The following is a 21,426-nucleotide window of genomic DNA, read 5'->3' as shown; positions in this document are numbered from 1 at the left end:
TTGATATTGTTGTAAACAACTCATTTTTCATGGCCAGTTATGAGTCGCTTTAAAAATGGATGATTTTCATAACGTTTCTTTAGCAAATCGCAGCTGTTAATGCGTTGCGTTAAATGCGTTTCTTTCAGTTCGTGAGGAACACATGTATCAAGTTTTTGAACATAGCCAAGATGCTTTAAGAAATTTTCATTGCATGTATGTGATACATGAAGCTTCTCTACAATCTCACGTGTTGTACTGTGATGATCCGAATCGATTATTGCTTTGATGAGGGCGTCATCAATTCAACTGGACGACCAGAGCGTTTTTCATCTTTGAGCGAAAAATCAGCAGAACGAAATTTGGCAAACCAATTTTGACACTGCCGTTCTTTTAAGGCTTCGCCACCATAAACAGAACATAACTTTTTATGAGCTTGCGATGCGGATTTTCCCTTTGCGGAAATAAAAAAGCAAAATATGACAAAAATGTTCCTCTTCATTTTCCATTTTTCAACGAACGCCAAACGAAAACTACGTAACCGATCAAAAAACTGTTTTTACTGATTGACAGCTGAATTGCCAAGTATCAAATAAGAAAATACGTTTTACATTTGTACTACGTCTGAAAACCTAAAAATTCAACTGAAGCCATCTATGAGTGGAATCCGCAATTACTTAGTTGCCAACCCAATAGTTTGTTTACGCAAATTTTAGTTTTCAAGCCAAGTATGATATTTTGCGCCCGGACAAGTGATGTATACCTAATAACAAAAACTCTCTACTATCAATAGTGGATAAACACTAAAGGCACCACAGAGAAGTAAAAAGTTCGATATCGATCGAATCGGCATCAAAAATTTTCCATCGCATCGGATTTTGAAGAAAATATTGTTCAGTTTTGAAGGAATGCCTTTTAGGTCTGATTTGTCTCATCACTTATCAGATTTGTGAAAACAAATAATTACTAACGACGCAATTTATATAGATGCTAATAGTAGCATCTACATTATTTCAGATTTCAACGAACATTATATGAAGTTCCAAGCACCGTGGCGAGCTCATTTCGTTCGATCGCACGAAATGTAAGTTAACAGCTTATGTTAACTTTTGCTGTTACAGACTTATGGCGCTTTAATATCGCGAATGACATACAATTTTAATTGAATGAAAACAACTGAGCAAAATCTTAGCTTAAATTTTCCACAATTTCCAAGTGTCAGAGAATGTTTGTTTTATTCGCTACAGCATTTTTGCCGATAATTACTATACATTTGATAGTTTACAATTTCTGAACTCGGCGTACTAAAATCTATCGAAAACAAACTTTTTTTGATAACCTTTTTTTGGTGAAACCCAAAGTTGCATAGTGGAATAGTGTAATAATAAACATTTAAAAATAATAAATACATGGCTGGGGGTTTTCAAAAAATTTACAAATACTGAACCTTTTTTTATATAACTCAAAGCGCTCTCTTGTGGCTGAAGACGACGTCAAAGTTAGACCCGTCTCTAGAAACAGCTTGTGTAAGTATTTATTTAAAAAAATATACCAGCACAGTTTTAAAATAAGTTATAATAACTGGAACTAAAATATAAAACAGAAGTTTATAACAAATTCATCAACATAACGCGAGAATACCTCATTTTTGCTGCTTGTCTTCATCATCGCGCTTTTCCTTGGCCTCAACCTTCGAGGCTGTTTTGCTGTCGACCAAACTACTGCTACTTTTTGCATTCGACGTACCGCTACGATGCTCACTCTGCTGCTGTTGTGTAGGTTGTAGAGTTATCGATAGTGTTGATGGCGTTGTTAAATTCAAACCCGATGCTATCAATGCCGGCAACAGATCCGCAGTAGCACTTGTGGCCGTATAAACATTTTGCATAATACGTTGACGTTGACGTTCCTGGCGCTGCCGCTCGCGCTCTTCACGCAACAAATCAAAATCATCCTTCTCGATTTTGCTCTCCTCGTGATCCTCCTCGTAGCTGATGGATTTTGCAGTGCTTGAAAGCGTACGCCGCTGATCGACTGCCAAACGGGAACTTCGCGACTCTGCTGTTTCTGTGGTGCGATCAGATATTTTCGCCGCTGGACGTGGTGCTGCAACGGAATATTTATTGGTAATTACATGCCTTTCGTGAAAAGAAGATGTTGAATGCTGGGTTTGTTCCTCATCATCGCTGTAGTTAGAGCTGGTAGAGAGATGTGTAGGGCTGATGGTGGTGGTTTGTGTATCGTCTTTGCTAATCAAACGTTTCATTGCTGAATTGATGCGCGAAATGCTGCTGTGTAGACTGGAATTGATGGCCATGTTGTCTCGTCGTTTCCAAACAAAGTGAGCGGCACCATCCGACTGGAATGAGATGAAGAAGTGTATTAATCTCAACTTCGCATAGTTGAACTATTATTTTCTCTGTTTGGAAAAAATCATTGAGAACCTCCATACCAATTCAATGTCAAATTTGAATTCAATAGTTTACCAATATCATACTTTCAGTAAATACGAGAGTCGTTTGAAAAATCTGTGAAAAGTGAGAGAGATCGCACTATTGGCGCGCAACGTGGTTATTTTTAGTTACACAGTTGTTAAGTTACACACTAAGTTTCAGCGAGATCGGTCTATTTCTTTGTGTTTTGCATTCGTTTGAATCGAGGAAGTCGAGTGATTTTCCTTTGCAGCAGTTCACAACTTCCGATGCTAGTCATTTAACTATACCGATATATTTTACCTGTGAGACCTAATTCTCTTGGATGCGTAATATGGGCTCATCATTCCGAATGTGAGCGGAGAAGCGGTCTTCAGAAAGTCCCAAAAAACATTTAACCTCAGGCCGCTTAATTCTTCCTGCTTAAAACACATTTAGACGCAACTTTTGCTTCAATTCTTATCTTAAAGTCTCTGTTGTGATTATACCTACTTTTTGTAAGAAAAAAATCCTAAAATGTTTACGCCTCCATATGTATGTAATCTAATAACTATGCCCAGCATGCTCCGATTTGCACTGGGGCTTTTGTGTTTTGATGTTAGTCTCTTCTGGAAGGTTTTTTCTCAACACAAATTGCATGAACTTACAAAGCAGGCGTGTCCATAAGCCAAAATGTGTTAAAAAATCATAAAATAAATTTACAAACTGTCACAAATAAAAAGTTACTCAACCGATTAGTAAACCATTTCGTTCCTATATTACTTGGAGATACTTACTATCACTCTGCATTAAACAAATTTAACAATTATTTCTAGTTACCTTTAAAATTTTGAAAAAAAAGAAGATTTTTTACAAAACAAGGATGAGAAATTTATGCTCTCCGATTTCTATTTCTGTTGATTTGTAACTGTGTTGCCCACTCTTACCTATATATTCGTAGTTTGACTTAAAAGCAGAGCTAGGCTGCGTATTTTCTAGTTATATTACAAGGAAAGATAGAATGGAATGGAGTTTTTTCAATATGTGAGCTTAGTCCAACCCATTTGGACTTGCTGGGTGTAAGAGTAGCAGATGAATTAAGGTTATGGCTAAGAGTTTGAAGGGTAGAATGAAGAGAAGGGTCAAAATCGGAGTAACTGCTGCATTATCAACTCGAGGTATACCTCAAGCTTATTGCAGTCGCAAGATTTCTGTCTTTCCTAAGCATAGCTTTTAAGTGTAATTTCTAGCTCAGTCACGAATTTTAAAAACTTCCATCCTATGACCTTTAAACTTTCCTTTTCCTTCTGCTAATTTTAAAAATAACTTCTAGCTTAATATGGAGAATTCGATGGGGCTTTATTTATATTCACAAGGCCAAGGTAGGGTAGGTACAGAGCAGCCACATGACATATAAATGTGCTGCCTGGCTTAAGGATTCCTAGGCCTCTTAGCCTAGGAAATTATGCATTTTAGCAGGTCTTGATTCCCCAGCGTGTAATTATTAAATTATCTTCTTGAGGCGATAGTTACGTTACTAGCTGGGTCCTGCTACTGCGTTACTGAACTCACATACGAGATATAAGCGAGTGCACACGTCGCGCTTGCTGTTTATCACCACAATCAGGTCTACTAGAACTCACCTATGGTCTCATATCAGATATTCGAAATCCCTCGAATTTTTTCATATCCAGTACGCATTGAAGATAATGAGCTCTTTTTAGAATAAAACTAAAAGCACTGTTTACCTTTCCGACATCAGCGAAGTTCGTTGAAACTCTCTGAAAATCGTCCGGATACGGCAGTCCACCAGGCAAAACCTCATCCCAATACTGATCTTTTACCAACTCTGGATGTTCGTGATGCATTTCATCAACAATGAAATAGGAAACTTGCAAATTACGGTCAATCATCCAGTTTACCTGAAATAAAAGTCGCATAAAATCGTACTCACACTCAAACGCCAGGTCGCATGCGAGTACCTCAAAGTCGTCATCATCATCACCGAATGGATTTAGCAACGACTCCGCCACTTTCAGCCAACCCATGTAGAAGAAGAATTGCAACATTGTAAAAATAGGCACATAATAGTCGATCCAATCGAAATGTCCATCTGCATCGACCTCCTTGGGCACCCACTGTTGACCGATTAATGCCGCCAAAAAGTACGAGTACACAGTCAATGCTACCACTTGCGTATAGACCAGTGGTATCGGCACCGAATCGAAATGCAGAATAACGGCACACTTGTTACGAAAAGCATCCAACTGATCGAAAATAGTCTTGAGAGCAACATCATCACGAATGCGTCCCTCTTTGCGCGCACGCGACACAATACTGGCGGCCCACACGAGCGGTACCCAATGCTTGCGATGCTTCGGAGATTTTTCATCCATGGCGACTAGTACATCTTTTTCATTGTCGGTTAATAAACCAGCATCGACTAGAGAGTCCATAGTGGGAAAACGTTTCTTCACACTAGGCGCCACCATCATAAAGATCATGGTGAGACACAGGCAGACATAACGCATTACAGTGCGACGCATCATGCGTCCACGTTCATCTTGACCCACGAAGAGTGTGCTCACATAGACGGCAAGCGGATCAGGCCACGGCACAGTGATGTACTGAGTCCACCAGCGTTGCATGACGACGGCAATGTAAAAGCCGAGCACAAACGAAAGCGGTATGAGAGTGCTCGAGTTGTGGCAGTAGTGGATGAGGAGCTCAAATAGGCTGTGGAGTAGAAATTTAGTTCGAATTAATATAGTCAGCATAGAAAGTGGCCAACTGGGTTGTTTGTTATAGTTATGGGGTTGTTTACATAGTATAGTTATAGTTCTAAATATGGAGAAAGTAGCATAATTTGGGACTCTTATTATGAGTTTTATTTTGACTATCAAATATCAGCAGCAGGCTAATCACCTACCCTGTCAGAAAGCAAACAAAAGTTAGAAAGTTAACGAAACCAACGCAGGACTGAGTCTTGTCGAATCCTTATGCTTCCGAGTAGAGGGAACAAGGACAAAAAATCAAATATCAGCGAAGAGCTGCTTTACAAGGCGGTCTGGTCGTGAAGTTAGTAGTCAAGGCGAATCTATAACAGATGTTTCTTCAGCTGCTTGGTACCAGAATGCAAAAGTAAGATTATAGTATTTACATTCTCCTTCTCTCTTCTTCCTTCAACAGAAATTTGAGCCACCAAAACTCACCAAATTATTGTAGTTATATAATCGATACCATCTTGTATAGATTCGCCTTGTAGGAAGGATTGAATGCAAGGCGAATCTGTCAAAGGTGGTACCGGTAAATCAGCTGAGTTGTTTTTTTGCTTTCGCCGTGTTCATGTGGCTGTCAGCTCAGAACGAAACAAGGCGAATTCATTATTAGTTTTCTACTTTGCCAATACTTTTCTTTGACAATCAAACGTACAGAACATTGTTGTAGGTCTTGTGCCACCACCTTTAATGAATGCGCTTTGCATTCAACCCTTGGCACCACCTTTCATAGATTCGCCTTGGTTGACTGTGTGGTGTTTTAGGATGTTTTGCGCCATAAAAAAAAAAGGCATCGACTCCCGTTTATATTATATTTATCTCTGCTTTTGCTTTAATATTTCACTTTGTTTGATTTTTTTATGCATAATTTTTACTTTTATTTTCTCCTTTGTTCCTCTTACCGCTTTTGTTCGGGTCCCATCACGAAGCGGTACATTATGCCAAAAAAATAATATAAGACCATGAATACAGCCAAATCAATCCAAATAATTTTATAAATACTGCCACGCCAGCGCGCTAAGAGCTTGAGGAAGCAATTGAAATTGCTAGTTGCCACTTGAGCCTGATAAGACACCGTCATTGCAACTCAAAGTCAAATTTCACGCCTTTTAATAAATCAAGAAAATTTCAAAACTATTTTCTCTCGTTACAATTTCAAGCTCTTAGTTAAAACAATTTTTTGTGACGTTTTGAGTTTTCAGTTATTTCTGTTATTTATTCCATTTTTTGACAAGTGAAAGGCGTATAAGGAAAACACTTTTAATGGAATATTCAAAAGCTGCAGAACTCAGGTAGTATCGATTATTTTGAAGCCAAAGCACTCAAATATTTTTTTGAATGTTTGCCTTTGTTTTTTCTTGTTTTATTTCTTCTTTTCTTGTTTTATTTCTTATTATTATTCTTCTAAATTTATTTCATATGAAATATATTTTCGAACCTTAAATCTACTCTTTTTGATTGAACTTCCATTTTCATTGCTTCCAAATTTCAATTCTCAAAACACAAACTAATTTCTTAAATAATAACAAAATGATTTTAATATCCTTTGGGATATTTGCATGCATGTTGAACAAATTTTGATAAGAATTTTAATATATCTATCATCAAGATTTATTACGTATCATAGGAATGAACAAATTTGTATGAAAAAACATTTCACCAGTGGGAATAATCTACAGTTCTTTTGGTAAAAAATGTATAGAAGAAGAACAAAAAACCAAAAAAAAAAACACAATAACGACAAATAAATAATAATAAGGAAGCGCTAAACATAAATGTGTACGAAATATACAGTGGCGGCCAAAATAATAGGAGTGCGACGTATTGCCAAGGTTGCACTATTTTTTTATTGAAGGTTTTTTATTACAATAATATATATAATATACAGGGTTGGCCATATTAAACTGACCCATTGAGTAACCATATAACTTTTTACTGTAATTTGAAATCTAAGGTTTACGTCAACAAGCCAAAGACACTAGGCGCACTTAAGGCCAATATCCGACGGGAAATAGCCGCCATATCGGCCGAGACGCTGGCCAAAACTATGGAAAACGCCGAAAAACGGGCACATTACGCTATACGAGCTAAGGGCGACCACTTGCGCGATATCATATTCAAAAAGTGATGTAAACGAATCTCCTTGAACTAAATTAATTGTTTTTCACAATGAAACACAAAAAAATGTTTCTTTTTCCATATTTTTTTAATAATCACATGGGTCAGTTTAAGATGGCCAACCCTGTACATATCCAAATACGTGCTAAGGGCGACCACTTGCGCGATATCATATTCAAAAAGTGATGTAAACGAATCTCCTTGAACTAAATTAAATGTTTTTCACAATGAAACACAAAAAAATGTTTCTTTTTCCATATTTTTTTAATAATCACATGGGTCAGTTTAATATGGCCAACCCTGTACAATAATAAACTTTGTATGAAATGTAGAAATATTTAAGAAAATTCAACAAATTTTAATCAAAATTTAAAATTTTTTAACCAGAATTATGGAGGTTGAATTAGTTTTAAAGGTGACACACAGATGGCGCTATTTATCACTTTATCGCGTTGGCAATACTGAATATATATTCATGACAAAGCCTCATCCCTAGGCTTTGTTTATCAGTATCTGTCATTTCGCTGAAGTATAAACAACGCAATGTTTTCGTGCTCCGAGTATGTCAACTTTCGTGCCGTCGAAACGTAATTTGCGGGAAGCTTTGCTTTTCTGCTTCAATTTGAAAAAAAAAAATACAGCCCAAGCCCGTGAATTGCTGCAGGAGGCCTACCCAGACCATACTCCGTCGATTTCAACATGTGAGTACTGGTTTCGACGATTCAAAAGTGGTGATTTTCACACCGAAGACAAGGAGCGTCTTGGCCAGCCCAAAAAGTTCGAGGACGCGGAATTGGGGGAATTGGTAAACGAGGACTCGTGCCAAACCCAAGAACAGCTTGCTGAATCATTGGGCGTTGATAAATCAACCGTTTGCAAGCGTCTAAAAGCGATGGGAATGATCCAAAAGCAAGGACATTGGGTCCCGTACGAGTTGAAGCTGCGCGACGTCGAACGGCGATTTTTTACGTGCGAATTGCTGATCGAGCGACAAAATCGGAAGGGTTTTTTGCATCGGGTGGTGACTGGCGACGAAAAATGGATCCACTACGATAAACCATAACGCAAAAAATCATGGGGTTTGCCCGGCCACGCATCAACGTCGACGGCCAAGCAGAATATTCACGGCAAGAAAATCATGCTCTGCATTTGGTGGGATTAGGTCGGCGTTGTATATTTTGAGCTGCTCCAACCGGGCGAAACAATCACGGGGGATCGTTACCGACTGCAATTGATGCGTTTAAGCCGGGCATTGAAAAAAAAACGGCCGGAAACGGTGAAAAGGCACGACAAGGTTATTTTGCAACATGACAACGCTCGGCCGCATGTTGCTCAACCTGTCAAAAAATACCTTGGAACGCTTGGCTGGGAAGTGTTACCCCACCCGCCGTATAGTCCAGACATAGCTCCCTCCGATTATCATTTGTTCCGGCATATGAGTCTCGATTTGGCGGACCAGCGGTTCTCCTCGTACGAGGCTACCAAAATATGGGTTGAGTCATGGATAGCCAAGCAGCGGCCAGAATTTTGGAGAAACGGCATCCGGAAATTGCCCGAAAGATGGGCGAAAGTTGTAGCTAGCGATGGCCAATACTTCGAATAAAATATTTTGTACCGTTTTTTCACAATAAAGCCCCAAATCTTCGAAAAAACCTTTAAAACTAATTCAACCTCCCAATATAAAAAAATTTGGAAACCAGTGCATAACCCATTCAATTTTGTTATAATGAAGTGCAAGTTGCTGAAAATGTTACTTGATTTTGACATAGTTAGGAAACCGATCCTATCTTTTTATCCGTGTAAGAAAGTTTTAGGTAAGACCTGGGGAATTAAACTTAAGGTTGCATTTTGCTTCACTTTCATAATCCTCTGTACATAGGTAGTTGCCAATCGAATGATTGTAATATTTACTATATCAAGCATCCCACGCTTTTAACTCTAATTTGAATTACTCTATTTGTATCTTAATTTTTGTTATAATTCTGTTCTGAGGTAGTTGACTATGACTGATCGTTCGATTTGCTATTACTTCATTATTTTCTACTTTTTAGTTCGATTAGCAATAAAAGCGTGTTTTTCAGTTTTTTTAAACTATTTTTTATTATTTTGTTGAGCATTCAAGCATTCGCTATATGGAAGAAAATGCCTAATAATGTCAACAAAAAGAAACAAAAATTGTTAAAAATCAATTCAAGTTTGAAGCCATTTTGAACTTGCACATTCTGAGAATGTTTTTATAAACTCGAACTAAATTTTTGGTGAACATTTTTTGAATATTTTTTTTTATTTGTAGACAAACTTCAATCATTTGAAAATTTTTAGTTATTTGAAAATTTCAGTTATTTGGTTTTTGTTGTAGTACGAACTATATTAGCACACAAAAGCAATAAATAATAATATTAGGAATATTTTTCATAAATACAAAATAAATTAAGGAAAGCTTGTTTTTTTGGGGCCTCGACAAGACTCAGTCTTGCGTTGGTTTCGTTAATCTATTTTGCTTTCTGGCAGGGTAGGTGATTAGCCTGCCGCTACCACAAAAAGCTGCAATATGTCAAACTGCTATTATTTCTACCACCACTGTTTATATTATATATATAAATAATTATGTGTATATGTCTGCACACGTGTACAACTGCGTATGTGTTTGTCATTTAATAGCATTCATGAGTAAATAAACATGGAAATAGAAAGAAAATTCGTTGAGTGCTCTACGATAATACACCTTCGTCAGGCTCAGCCCAGCCTTACTTCGGCTATGTATTTTCACAGACTTGGCACTTGATGACATTTTAATTCCGCACAGCTTTTATCATTTTTTGTACCATTGTTTTCTTAGCAAATATTTTCGCGTGACTTTGCACATATGTAAATCACACGTATGTGTGTATGTGTGTGAGAGTGTAAAAGACTGTACGTCTCAGAATGCTTGGGAGACGTAACTAATTTGCATTCGTATACTTGGAAATTTTGCGAGTAAATGCAACGTTGTGCCAAGCGTTTGTAAAAGGAATGTGCTATTTAGGTGTGTGCGTGCGAGTCGGTTTGTTATTCTTATTCTGCATTCCCAGAGCGAAGTGCTTACACATACATTTGAAATGAGGTGAATTGCGTGTGGGTAGGTCGAAGTTTGTTGCTGCGAGGCGGAAAAATAATAACACGCATCACGGCAGATGACTTCGCTTTGCTGCAAGCCATCTAAAACACACGCACACAAAAGCACGCACACTCACGTGTCGCTACACCCACAAGCTGCGGTGTTGTTCATTCCACCTGGGCTGAACGACTAAGCTGGGCTCTAAGCAACCGTGGGGTCGGCAGGTTGCGGATAGCCGGAAGGCCTGTAGTAGCAGGTTAGTTGCGAAATAAGTTTAAACGAATAAGCAATCCCCGACAATGAGCGGCCAGAAGCGGAGGAGGCGGCTAAATGACAGCCCATCCGATGAGGCTTCCGGTGACAGAAAAAAAAAAAAAAAAAAAAAAAAAAAAAAAAAAAAAAAAAAAAAAATCCAGGCGCGGCGGTTTCCATAGTGGACGGCTTCCTGGTCAGCGTCTGTTCACCATGTTAGGTGCGGCTGCTAACTGACCGGTATATGCCGTGGCGCACTGGGAGTCTCTCATCACTTCAAGAACCATCTCTGTTGTTGAAGTGAGGGGAGTGATGTGAGCTTGCTCTGCCGAGGTGTTAGCTGCGGGGTGTATCAGTGACCAGCCCCTTCGGGCCCTAGTCAGGGAGTGTGTATTGGACGCAGAGGTAGTAGTATGCGTTGCCCCGGGTGAGCTCCGGTCCGTCCGTGTTTTCCGGGACCGGTAAAGCGAAGAACAGGCCTCAGGGAACTGGGGTAGGGGCACCGTCCCCAAGGGTATACCCGTTCCTGTTTATTTCGGCCCGCCCCCCTACACACGATGCGCTGGTAAACAAAAAAAGAATGGAAAAATATATGAGAAATACAAATAACAACAGCAGTAACATTTATGGTGCCATTATGGGCAGCGGAAATGAAAGCCTAGAAGAGGCTAACAGAAAGGTACCAGGTGCAAGTGGATCGAGTGATCTACTAGTGGACCTTACTGAGGAGTACAAGACCCCCAAGGGCCGTATAACAACGGGGGCTGATCCCTTTAAGCGTGCACCAAAGCTGGGACGGAGTCCTATAAAGACGCTCAGTGTAGAAAGGCCTGAGAGAGCAAAATCGTCGCCACCTGCGCTGCAAGAAAGCAATGAGAAAGCAGCACAATCGAGTAATGACACCTTAACGCTTCTTGGTGATACGATTGGGAAGTTGACAGAAGCAATGCGTCTACCGCAACGCTCGATCAACAACCATATGAGGGAACTCCTCGAAAAGATCACTAAGCTGCACTCGAGAGCTCAGGAAGAAGCGAAAAACAAGGAAGCCAAGCGAAACATTCTTGGAAGTGTAACGACTGAAGGAACACCGAAAAGACCACGCGACGATAAGCAGCCGGGTAGAAAAACGCCACCCAAAAAAAGCAAGACTGCACACGAAGAAGAACGCAAAGTGTCAGCAAGTGCAGACAAAAAAGCCAGAGGAGAGAGTAATGCCAAGAGGACAAACGGGGATATGGAAAAAGGCTGGATGAGTGTCAAGCGCAAACCAGCCAAGAAGAAAGTGACAAATAAACCACCCCCGAGGCCGGATGCGATTGTCATTGCGCGTGCCGGAACAATGACACACAGTGACATTCTCAGGGCGGTTAAAAAAGATGATGCCTTGCAGGAACTCGGCGAAAACGTTACGCGTATAAGAAAGACGGCCAAAGGCGAAATCCTGCTTCAATTGAAAAAAGAGCAGATGGCCAATACAGGAGTCTACCAGAAGAAGATTGGTAAGGTGCTAGGTGACCAGGCGCAAATCAAGGTCCTAACCCACGAGATGTTGGTGGAGATCCGTGATTTAGATGAAATCACAACCAAAGAGGACATAGGTGAGGCAATACGAACGCAAGTTAAGGAGCTTAACCTATTTAGTGCAAACGCAATAAAAAGCGTTAGAGCGGCGTATGCAGGCACGCAAACAGCAGTGATAAGCCTACCAGCACTGGACGCAAGGCGACTGCTTGAGAAACAAAAACTCAAAATCGGCTGGACGGTATGCCGAATAAGAGAAAAGCCTGACTTGAGGAGGTGCTACAGATGCCTGGAGTATGGGCACCTAGCGAGGGCGTGTACAAACGAAGACGACAGAAGCCAGAACTGTCTCAAATGTGGAGAAAAGGGTCACCAAGCAAAAGTATGCGAAAAAAAGCCCTTCTGCGGAGCTTGTAAAAGGAATGGAAGAGAAGATACAAGCCATCAGATTGGAAGCAGAAAATGTCCCCTGTATCAAGCGGCGTATATTAAAACCAAAAAATGAGGATTGAGCAGATCAATCTAAACCATTGCGAGGCTGCACAAGAGCTCTTAAAACAAAGGGTATACGAAAATAAGGTGGACGTTGTGCTAGTCAGCGACCAGCATAAAAACCTAAACGTCGGAACGTGGGTCTCGGACAGAAAAAGTAAAGCTGCTATCTGGGCCTGTGGAGGAAATACCCTGCAGGACAAACCGCACACCCACAGTGATTACTATACCCGAGCAAAAATACGTGGCATCTATTTCTACAGTTGCTACGCGCCACCGAAACTGACGCAAGTAGAGTTCGAAAACCTGCTGGATGAACTTGTGCAAAACGCTCGCGGCACCACACCAAACGTGATTGCGGGTGATTTCAATGCGTGGGCCTTGGAATGGGGTAGCAGATACACCAATAAAAGGGGAGATGCCTTGATTAAGGCATTCTCACTGCTTGATGTGGTTCTGCTAAACACTGGGGGAAAAAACACCTTCGAAGTGAATGGTCGTGCATCAATAATCGACATCACTTACGCCAGCAGGACTCTAGTACGATCAGCAAGCTGGCAAGTGAGTGACTTTTACACAGGCAGTGACCACCTCGCCATTAAGGTGGACTTTTCGCATGGAAAAGAAACCGCACAGAGAAAACAGAATAAGGGTTGGAGGGTGGAGACGCTTGATGAAGAAATGTTCCAAATCATGCTAGAAAAGACCCCACCTAGCACCAACGATGTGGAACTTCAGGCGGAGCTGCTAGTAAAACATGTTTGCAGAGCGTTTGCATGGTAATAAAGAATACTGTGCAGTTGTCACTCTGGATGTTAAGAACGCCTTCAACTCGGCATACTGGCCCCATATTATAAAGGCTCTTGAAGAGAAAAAAACGCCAGCATACTTAGTACGGGTTATAAACAGTTATCTGTCGGAAAGAGTACTTCTGTACAATACAGATGAAGGTCCAAAGAGATACGCAGTGACGGGCGGAGTACCGCAGGGTTCTGTACTGGGCCCGATGCTATGGAATGTATTATATGATGGGGTACTGCAACTCCCAATGCCGAGGGGAGTGCAAATAATAGGATACGCTGACGACATTGCGCTGACCATAGTCGCCAAAACAATCCCCCAGATCCAGAGTATCTGCAGCGAGGCAACAACAAAGGTCAAACAATGGCTAACGGCGGTTAAACTCCAGCTAGCCGGGCAAAAAACAGAGGCAGTTCTCATTACGAGTAGAAAAAAATTAGAAACGACCACACTAAACATTGATGGGTTCAACGTCACAACACAGGCGGCACTACGATATTTGGGTGTAATGATCGATGCTCGACTAAGCTTCAGGGAGCACATAAAAAAAGCATGCGGAAAGGCAGCCATGGTGACGGCGGCACTGTCAAGGATTATGGCCAACATCGGTGGTCCCACTCAGAGTAGAAGAGCGCTCCTGGCTAGAGTTACCCAGTCTACACTCATGTATGCAGCACCCATATGGGGTAAAGCCCTGATACAGAAAACGTACGCGAAGAAGGCGGAAATAGTTTTTAGACTTATTTCCATTAGAGTTGCCTGTGCTTTCAGGACAGTGTCATTCGAAGCAGTATGTGTCATATCGGGTATCATGCCACCAGATATAATGGCCTCTGAACTGGGTAGAGTGTACGACAAAGCCAAAAGCCTAAACAGGCGATTAACGGCGGAAGAGCGTAAAGAAGAAAGACGGGGGAGCATAAGTGAGTGGCAAAATCGCTGGGACCAAGCGACAAAAGGGAGATGGACGCATAAACTTATCAGAAGCGTACAGGCCTGGGTTGAGAGAGGACATGGAGACACAGATTACTATCTCACACAGTTCCTGACGGGGCATGGATGCTATAGAGAGTATCTCCAAAGACTCGGCCACGAGGACGCAGCTGACTGCTCGTTCTGCGGCAACGGTAGTGAGAACGTGGAACATGTCTTCTTCTCCTGCCCGAGATACGCATCTGAAAGAATGTGCATTGAAGAAATCATAAAGGAAAAAATAACCCCGGGCAACATTGTAAATCACATGCTGCAGTCGAAATTGGTGTGGGCCAAGATGAAAGAATGGTCCGCGAATGCGTTACAGGAACTGCGGAAAAAGGAATGGGAACGCAGTAAGGAACGAAGACAAAGAAGTAATGAAGGGTAGACGGAGAAAGAAATACAAATGAAGAGCCATAATGGCTAGCTTGGCCCTGCGATGCAATGCTTAAACGGCGGTACCGCAGGGCAAACGAAAGCTACAGAGGTCGGAGTTAGGGTTTAGTACGTAGGTGTACTGTTTCGCAAGTCCAGTTTAGTAGTAATACTGACTGTGCGTGGTCCCGAATGAGGTGCACCTTTAGCGATCAGTATGAATCGTGCATGCCGTCTGTATTGACGGTATCTATGTAAGATTCCCCCTTCGGATAAAAAAAAAAAAAAAAAAAAAAAAAAAAAAAAAAAAAAAAAAAAAACCCACAAGCTTTCACTTCATCCAAACATAGTTCACATGTGAGTAAACACATTTCGTACGCGCTAGGAAAAATAAATGTGTAAGCTTACAAACTTACTCATGTATTAATGAGGTGCGCCTTAATGTATGCTAGGGCGTTCGCAGTGAATATGAAATGAAAAGTTTGCTGCTTTTGCCTAAAACACAGTAATATTTATGTGTACTCGATGTACATATACTTACACTTATCTATGTGTGTACTTGTTGGAGCTTAAAGCTAGGCGTTCATAAAGTTCGTAAACTATCGCCAGAAAAGATTGTGCGATTTTTAAGGTTTTCGTGAATGCAGAAGTTCGTTCGGGAAGGTAAGATGCTTTTAGCTTTATTGATGTTGTTTCGCAACAGAGTTTAATGCATCTATACCTGACAATATTCACTCTTAGTTTTTCCAATATGATCTTCTTTGATCCTTACACGAAGTGTTTTGGACAGAAAGCTTTAAAAAAGCTTTTTTAATAATAATAAAATCCATGGCGATCGTATCACATCAAGGTGTGGTCCCATTAAGCGGGGTGGCTCCATACAACCATCGCTACCTTCGATGTTATGAAGAAGATATTTCACGACAGAGTCATCTCACGGCGAGCTTTCCTAAATTGGCAGCCGTGATCAAGCGAATTCACAAAACTTGATTATTTTCCTTGTAGCTGCGTCAAGTCTTTAGCTTGTACAAGGTGGTCCAAAATTAATCACCCCATTGGATGATTTATAATTATTGAAAATGGCGTCGCACGTCTCTCATCTTTAAGACTTGTGAACAAGCCAACCGCAGTATACAAGCAGACAAGCAGTGGAGCTCGTCAAGTTCCAAATAAAGATTTTCATCACTCAACATCATTTTTCTTATTTAGTTGCTTTTTTTTGGAAGATTATTTTTGCGCCAAATTGTACTAAAAAGAAAAACACCTCAGACGAGCTCTAGAACAACATTCAAGGCTCTGTTGATGGAATACCGCCGCACATACATATTGCACCGAGTTATCAAAATTTGAACCGATCAATTAAAAATTCAACCGTTTGCTTGAAACACTGCCAGCGAAACCGAAGCGGCTATTTGAATGTTGAATTATTCTACGCATAAAGGCAAGAATGTAGTTTCAAAATAGAGTCGGAATTCATTTGATATTTCACACTGATGTTGTATGAAAGCAACCCTTTTTCTTTCGGTTGGTCACCTTTGGTCAATAGTTTCTTGAACGGCGCTTTCCTTTCTGAATCCTGCTCTTTTGTGTCCCAAAAAACTTACTGTGGAGTAAATCTGGTCTTACATCATTACTTTTGTTTGTAAAAAAAATAAAAAAAATTTTTCAAATAAAAAAATATTATATAAAAAGTTATGAAAAAAAACAAAAAATTATAAAAAAAAAGCAAAAAATTAAAAAAAGAGTAAAAACTAAAACCAAAATATTAAAAAAGTATAAAAAAAATAAAATAAAAAATTATAAAAAGAAATAAAAAAAGAATAAAAAAAATTATAAAAAAACAAAAATAAGAAAAATTAAAAAATTATAAAAAAAATCGTGTTCTTTTGGGCCCCAAAAAGCTTACTCTGGTGTAAATCTAGTCATAAATTATTACTTTTGTTTGTAAAAAAAAGTAATAAAAAATGTTAAAAATTTTAAAAAAGAATAAAAAAAAAAGTATAAAAAAATAAAATAAAAAACGAGACAAAAAGTTGTAAAAAATAATTGAGGGAGTTCGAGAGCTAGACCTACAGCGAAATTGTAGCTTAAAATATACATACCTATCCTTAATTTCATGCTAAGGAAAGAGTAATAAAATAAAATAAAAAATAAATGATTTCTGTTAGGTGTTTGACGGAGCTCCTTCACCTATTTGTGGATGGTGTGTTTTGATGTTGCCCCACAAATGGGGGGACCTACAGTTTCAATCCAGCTCCAAAAGGCAAATGGAGGAGTTTTTTCATGACAGAAATACTCTCGGGGGCTTGCCATTGCCTGCCGAGGGGCGACCACTATAGAAAAAAACATTTTCTATTTTCTTGCACGCAGATTCGAACGTACGCACTCCTCACAAAGGCTACGTTTTAGCTGCATGAGAACTATCGATATCGATAACTATGGTTTGACAGCTGAGAATGGCAAACTGTATTGACTTTTCTGTACGTTAAGGTTTGCAAATCATCATGAATCGTTTAACGCCATAACAACGCATTCAAATTGTGGAAATTTGCTTGAAAAAAAAAAATCTGTCATAGAGCAAAGTATTAAAAAGACGCCGAAATGTCAATTCATCGAGATTCTCAAGTTCTTGGCTTTTGACCTTCCACTACGTGGAAAACTTTACCTATAAAATATAGCTCCTGCCAGAATTGAACCAAACGGCCATAATTTGAGTCGCTTTTTTGCTGATGGGCTCATTCAGATTTATATTCAAATTTATTGGAAAAAATAGTCACAAATTGGACTGCTCGAATCGTAGCCGTAGCGGACATCTGCCGGATATGATATTCAAAGAATAAATGCCATGAAATTATCTACAAATTATACAATAATAAACAAAGAAAAACAACACATTCTAACAATATTTTTGTTGTATCATTTCAAGCTCTCAAGGTCTTAAAAAACACAATTGCAACTTATTATACGCAAGAAAATAAGTCTACCGCTATCGGCCATCCCACTGAAAAAAAGCCATAGTTGCCTAACACTTGAATTGTCCATTCAACGCCGCTTTTTCCACTTTTTTCCGGTTTTGCTCAGACCAGATGAATATTTATGCATAAACATGACTTATGGAAATGTGGCAAGTCTGTGTATAACAAGTTGAATTTAACTTGTTGCCACACCAACAGCAGCACTAAGCAACGCTTGCAGGTGCGACAAATGGTCTTAACCTCCAACCACTCAAACAAAAGTTCAGCTGCCACAGAAGTTACTTTTGGAATATATTTGCGTCGTGAGTACATAAGCCTGCAAATACCAGAAAACAACGGTGACAATTTTCAGCTTTCTGCTGCCGTTGTAGAATAACTACAAATATGCAAACTGCAGCATAAACGCTGAAGCGCCGTATTTAAGTGAGCGTACTTGTGAACGAATGCAATGTGCAACATATGCCACAAAACTGTCGGATGGTTAGGCTGCTGGGTGGTTTGGCTAGCAAACATTGCAAATATATGTATGTGTGCATATATATGATACACCTATACATGCCATGGCTCTATGCATAAATATAATGGCACCTCCGCCCACCTTGCCTTAATATGTAATTGTGGCTAATTTATTCGTTCATTCTCGTTGTAGTTGTTGGCGCCGCCTTAGGCTACCATTGCCATTGCTGCTCTCGCGCTCTCTTATGTTGCGAATGCTGGTTATGTTGTCGTTGGTTTGTTGTTACTGCCGCTTCTTGTGTGTTGACACTATGAAAATAATCGACCGCAGGATAAGCAGGTTTTGCAGGTGTTTTGCATTATCATCACCATCAGCGTTATTATTGTAATTTAATTGGAGCTTACTTGTGTTTATGGTGGATGGCGGATAGCGGATGGCGGTTAGCGATTAGTGGCTGGCGGCGCTGCGAAAAATTGTGTGTGGCATATTGACTATTAGTCTAGAGGCTCTGAATGTGAATTATGTTTACTGAAACAGCAAACATAAGAAATAAATTTGCTATTAGCGGTCACCCCTCGTTGGACAGTGGGAAATCTTGAAGTGTACTTTTGTGTTTGGAGAAAATTTACATTTCTCACAAGAACTACTTGAGCTCTAAAAATAGATCGAAATTATTTTGAAAATGTTTATTTATTTTTCAAAAGGGCAGTTTTCACATGGCAGATCAAAAGAAAAATAAATTTGGCCGGCCACCGTAACATTCATCCATCCAATGCAATCTCAAAGAGTGACAGTTTGGTGCGGTGGCGTCGTTGGCCCATTTTTCTTTGAAAATGCTGCTGCAAATATCACTTCGGTCAGCGATGATCGCTACAGTGGCATGGTAAATGATTTTTTGTGGCCAAAAATGGAATTCATGGACTGGTACGATGTTTGATTCCGGCAGGATGGTGCGTTATCTCACACACGCCATGCCACAATCGCTATTTTGGGCGAAAAGTTCGGCAATCGTCTTATAAGCCGTCTCGGCGACGTCAATTGACTACTCCGGAGTTGCAATTTAGCGCCGTTAGACCTTTTTATTTAGAACAGCGTGAAGGACCAATGTTATGCGGACAATTCAGGCCTTTAAGGTCTTTAAAAACTGCATTAATAGGTTGCGCTACTGCGAATGCTACCAGCCGAGGCGGCTCTTTGGAATAACCCTAAAGTATACAGGAAAAAGTTAAGTTTTTGAATTTTTTTTTTTAATATTTAGTGACTTCTGTATTTTTCTTAAGCCCAAGGAGCGACTCTTGGGACATTTTGAAAGCAAATATTGGTTCGTTACGATGTTCGTTTGAAAAGTTCGTGTAAAAAAATGTCCATTAATTTTGCGACCACAACTGCTGAGGGGTTATAAGCTGTTGCGTTGTAGTGACGGAAAAATAAAATCACTACACTTCCTCGATTCAAACTAATGACAAATACAGAGGAATAAACCGATCTGACTGAAACTTGGTATGTGTTCTTTCAAGAGATGCTACTAACTAAACATAACTTCGATACGCGCAAGTAGTGTCATCTCTTTGACTTTTTGCGGACTTTTCAAACCACCCTACCACAATTTTGTGTACAATTAATAGCCTTCAAAATGTCTCAGGAGTTGGGCTTAGGAAAAATCCAGAAGTCACTAGGTGCTCACTCAGCTGAACTTCCAGAATAGAAGACCAAAGAACTTAAAGCTAGGATTAGCTAGTGTAAACAAGAAAGCTTCACATAATCCAAAACGACTGTTAGCAGAATCAGCGCCATATCCAATTCTCAACTGACAATTTTTGAGCAACAATTCTGCGTTTCACTTGACACAATATTCATCTGTTGAAGTTGATGGTCATCCAGGACGAGCTTATTTTTCCTTTTTTAATATATGTACATGAAAATAAATACTAAGAAAATAATCCCTAGCTGCCAATTTTAAATGGAAAATGATATTTTAACAGCTCGTTATATTTTTGTTATAATTTATTATAAATTTATTTGCGCCGAAGAATCAAAATCAATGCCGAAGAAACAAAAAAAAAAACAAACAAAAACGTGTGCACGGGTGAACTAAAACCTAGTACAACACAGATACGTAAATGATTCGTAAACAATCAGAATCAAAAATCAACTAACCAACCAGCTAATCGACGCAGGCAATAGAAAATTTTCAAATTTAACGGAAATTGGTTGTTTGAGGTTTGTTGCGGTGTTTGATGGTGTTGCGGTTTATTGCAGATACGAGCATACGAACGCAAACAAGCCTAAAGCCCTTGCATTTAACGCAGGTGTTTAAGACCAAATGATAGTGTTAGTGATTGGATTATTTGCGATGGCATTGGAATGACGAGTAGCCTACAAGCCAGACAGTCTGTGTGCAATGAATTAACTTAGTAAAGACAACTGAAATTAGACATGCAAGCACGCATTTAGCACAGAACTCGTATTTAACTATTCATACGCACAGCTATGCACAAAAAAATGGATGTTTCCAATGTTTCCTAATGCTATAAATTGGCATAAGAGGTATAGTGAATATACCCAATTTGTGCCGTGATTGCATAATAATGAAAGATTTGTAAAATTATTAGGCAAGCCTTGCAATTTTCTGAAGTGTCTAGGCGCATGGGAGATATTTAATGTTATAGGGTGTTGAAATAAAAAAAAGTATAAAATTATTTTTGGTATATTTTTTATTTTTTTATATTGAAAAAAAAAGGTTTAACATAATTTACGATGTTTTATTAGCCCCTGATCAAATTTTTAAAGGTTTGCTCACTTGTGACATTCGATTTTTGACACTCCCTTACAAAAGGACGCATTTAAGAAAGGCGAAGAAAGAGAATAAATTAAATTCCTTTTTGGTAAAAATGCTAGCAAAAAATGTGTTGTTTTTACTCAAATTATAAATTATGCTATGCCCATGCAAGTTTGGAAATTTGACCCCCAAGTCGCGATTATTTTTACATTCCTGACTACTACCCCAGGTATGAATAACAAAATGATAGAAAATGTTGTTTGTAATAGCGGAGGCTTCTCGACAGGCAATGGTACACCTCTGCCATGAAAAAAGTCCTCATAAAAATTAATTACATATTGCTAATTTAGCTTTTGTTGGTAACTTATGTACCTTTAAAGTAACCTAGTATGTACTCCCCCATCCTGTATTTGA

The 21,426-nt window shown here is 39.4% G+C and overlaps 1 protein-coding gene across 1 annotated transcript; it reads right to left on the bottom strand.

Annotated features, from left to right (window-relative positions):
- Positions 1-1,454: 1,454 nt before the first annotated feature.
- On the bottom strand, positions 1,455-6,339 carry LOC129242915 (bestrophin-4-like). The gene is made up of 4 exons (XM_054879846.1): positions 6,070-6,339; positions 4,373-5,126; positions 4,139-4,312; positions 1,455-2,338 (listed from the first exon to the last, which is right to left on the bottom strand). The coding sequence occupies exons 1-4, from the start codon at positions 6,246-6,248 to the stop codon at positions 1,622-1,624; spliced, it is 1,824 nt and encodes a 607-aa protein (XP_054735821.1). The 5' UTR covers positions 6,249-6,339; the 3' UTR covers positions 1,455-1,621.
- Between the last annotated feature and the right edge of the window lie 15,087 nt (positions 6,340-21,426).

The sequence above is a fragment of the Anastrepha obliqua genome, chromosome 3 (assembly GCF_027943255.1).
Source record: "Anastrepha obliqua isolate idAnaObli1 chromosome 3, idAnaObli1_1.0, whole genome shotgun sequence".
In the NCBI taxonomy this organism is placed as follows: domain Eukaryota; kingdom Metazoa; phylum Arthropoda; class Insecta; order Diptera; family Tephritidae; genus Anastrepha; species Anastrepha obliqua.
Note: the sequence above shows the minus strand (reverse complement) of the source record. Positions and strands in the feature narration are given on the sequence as shown.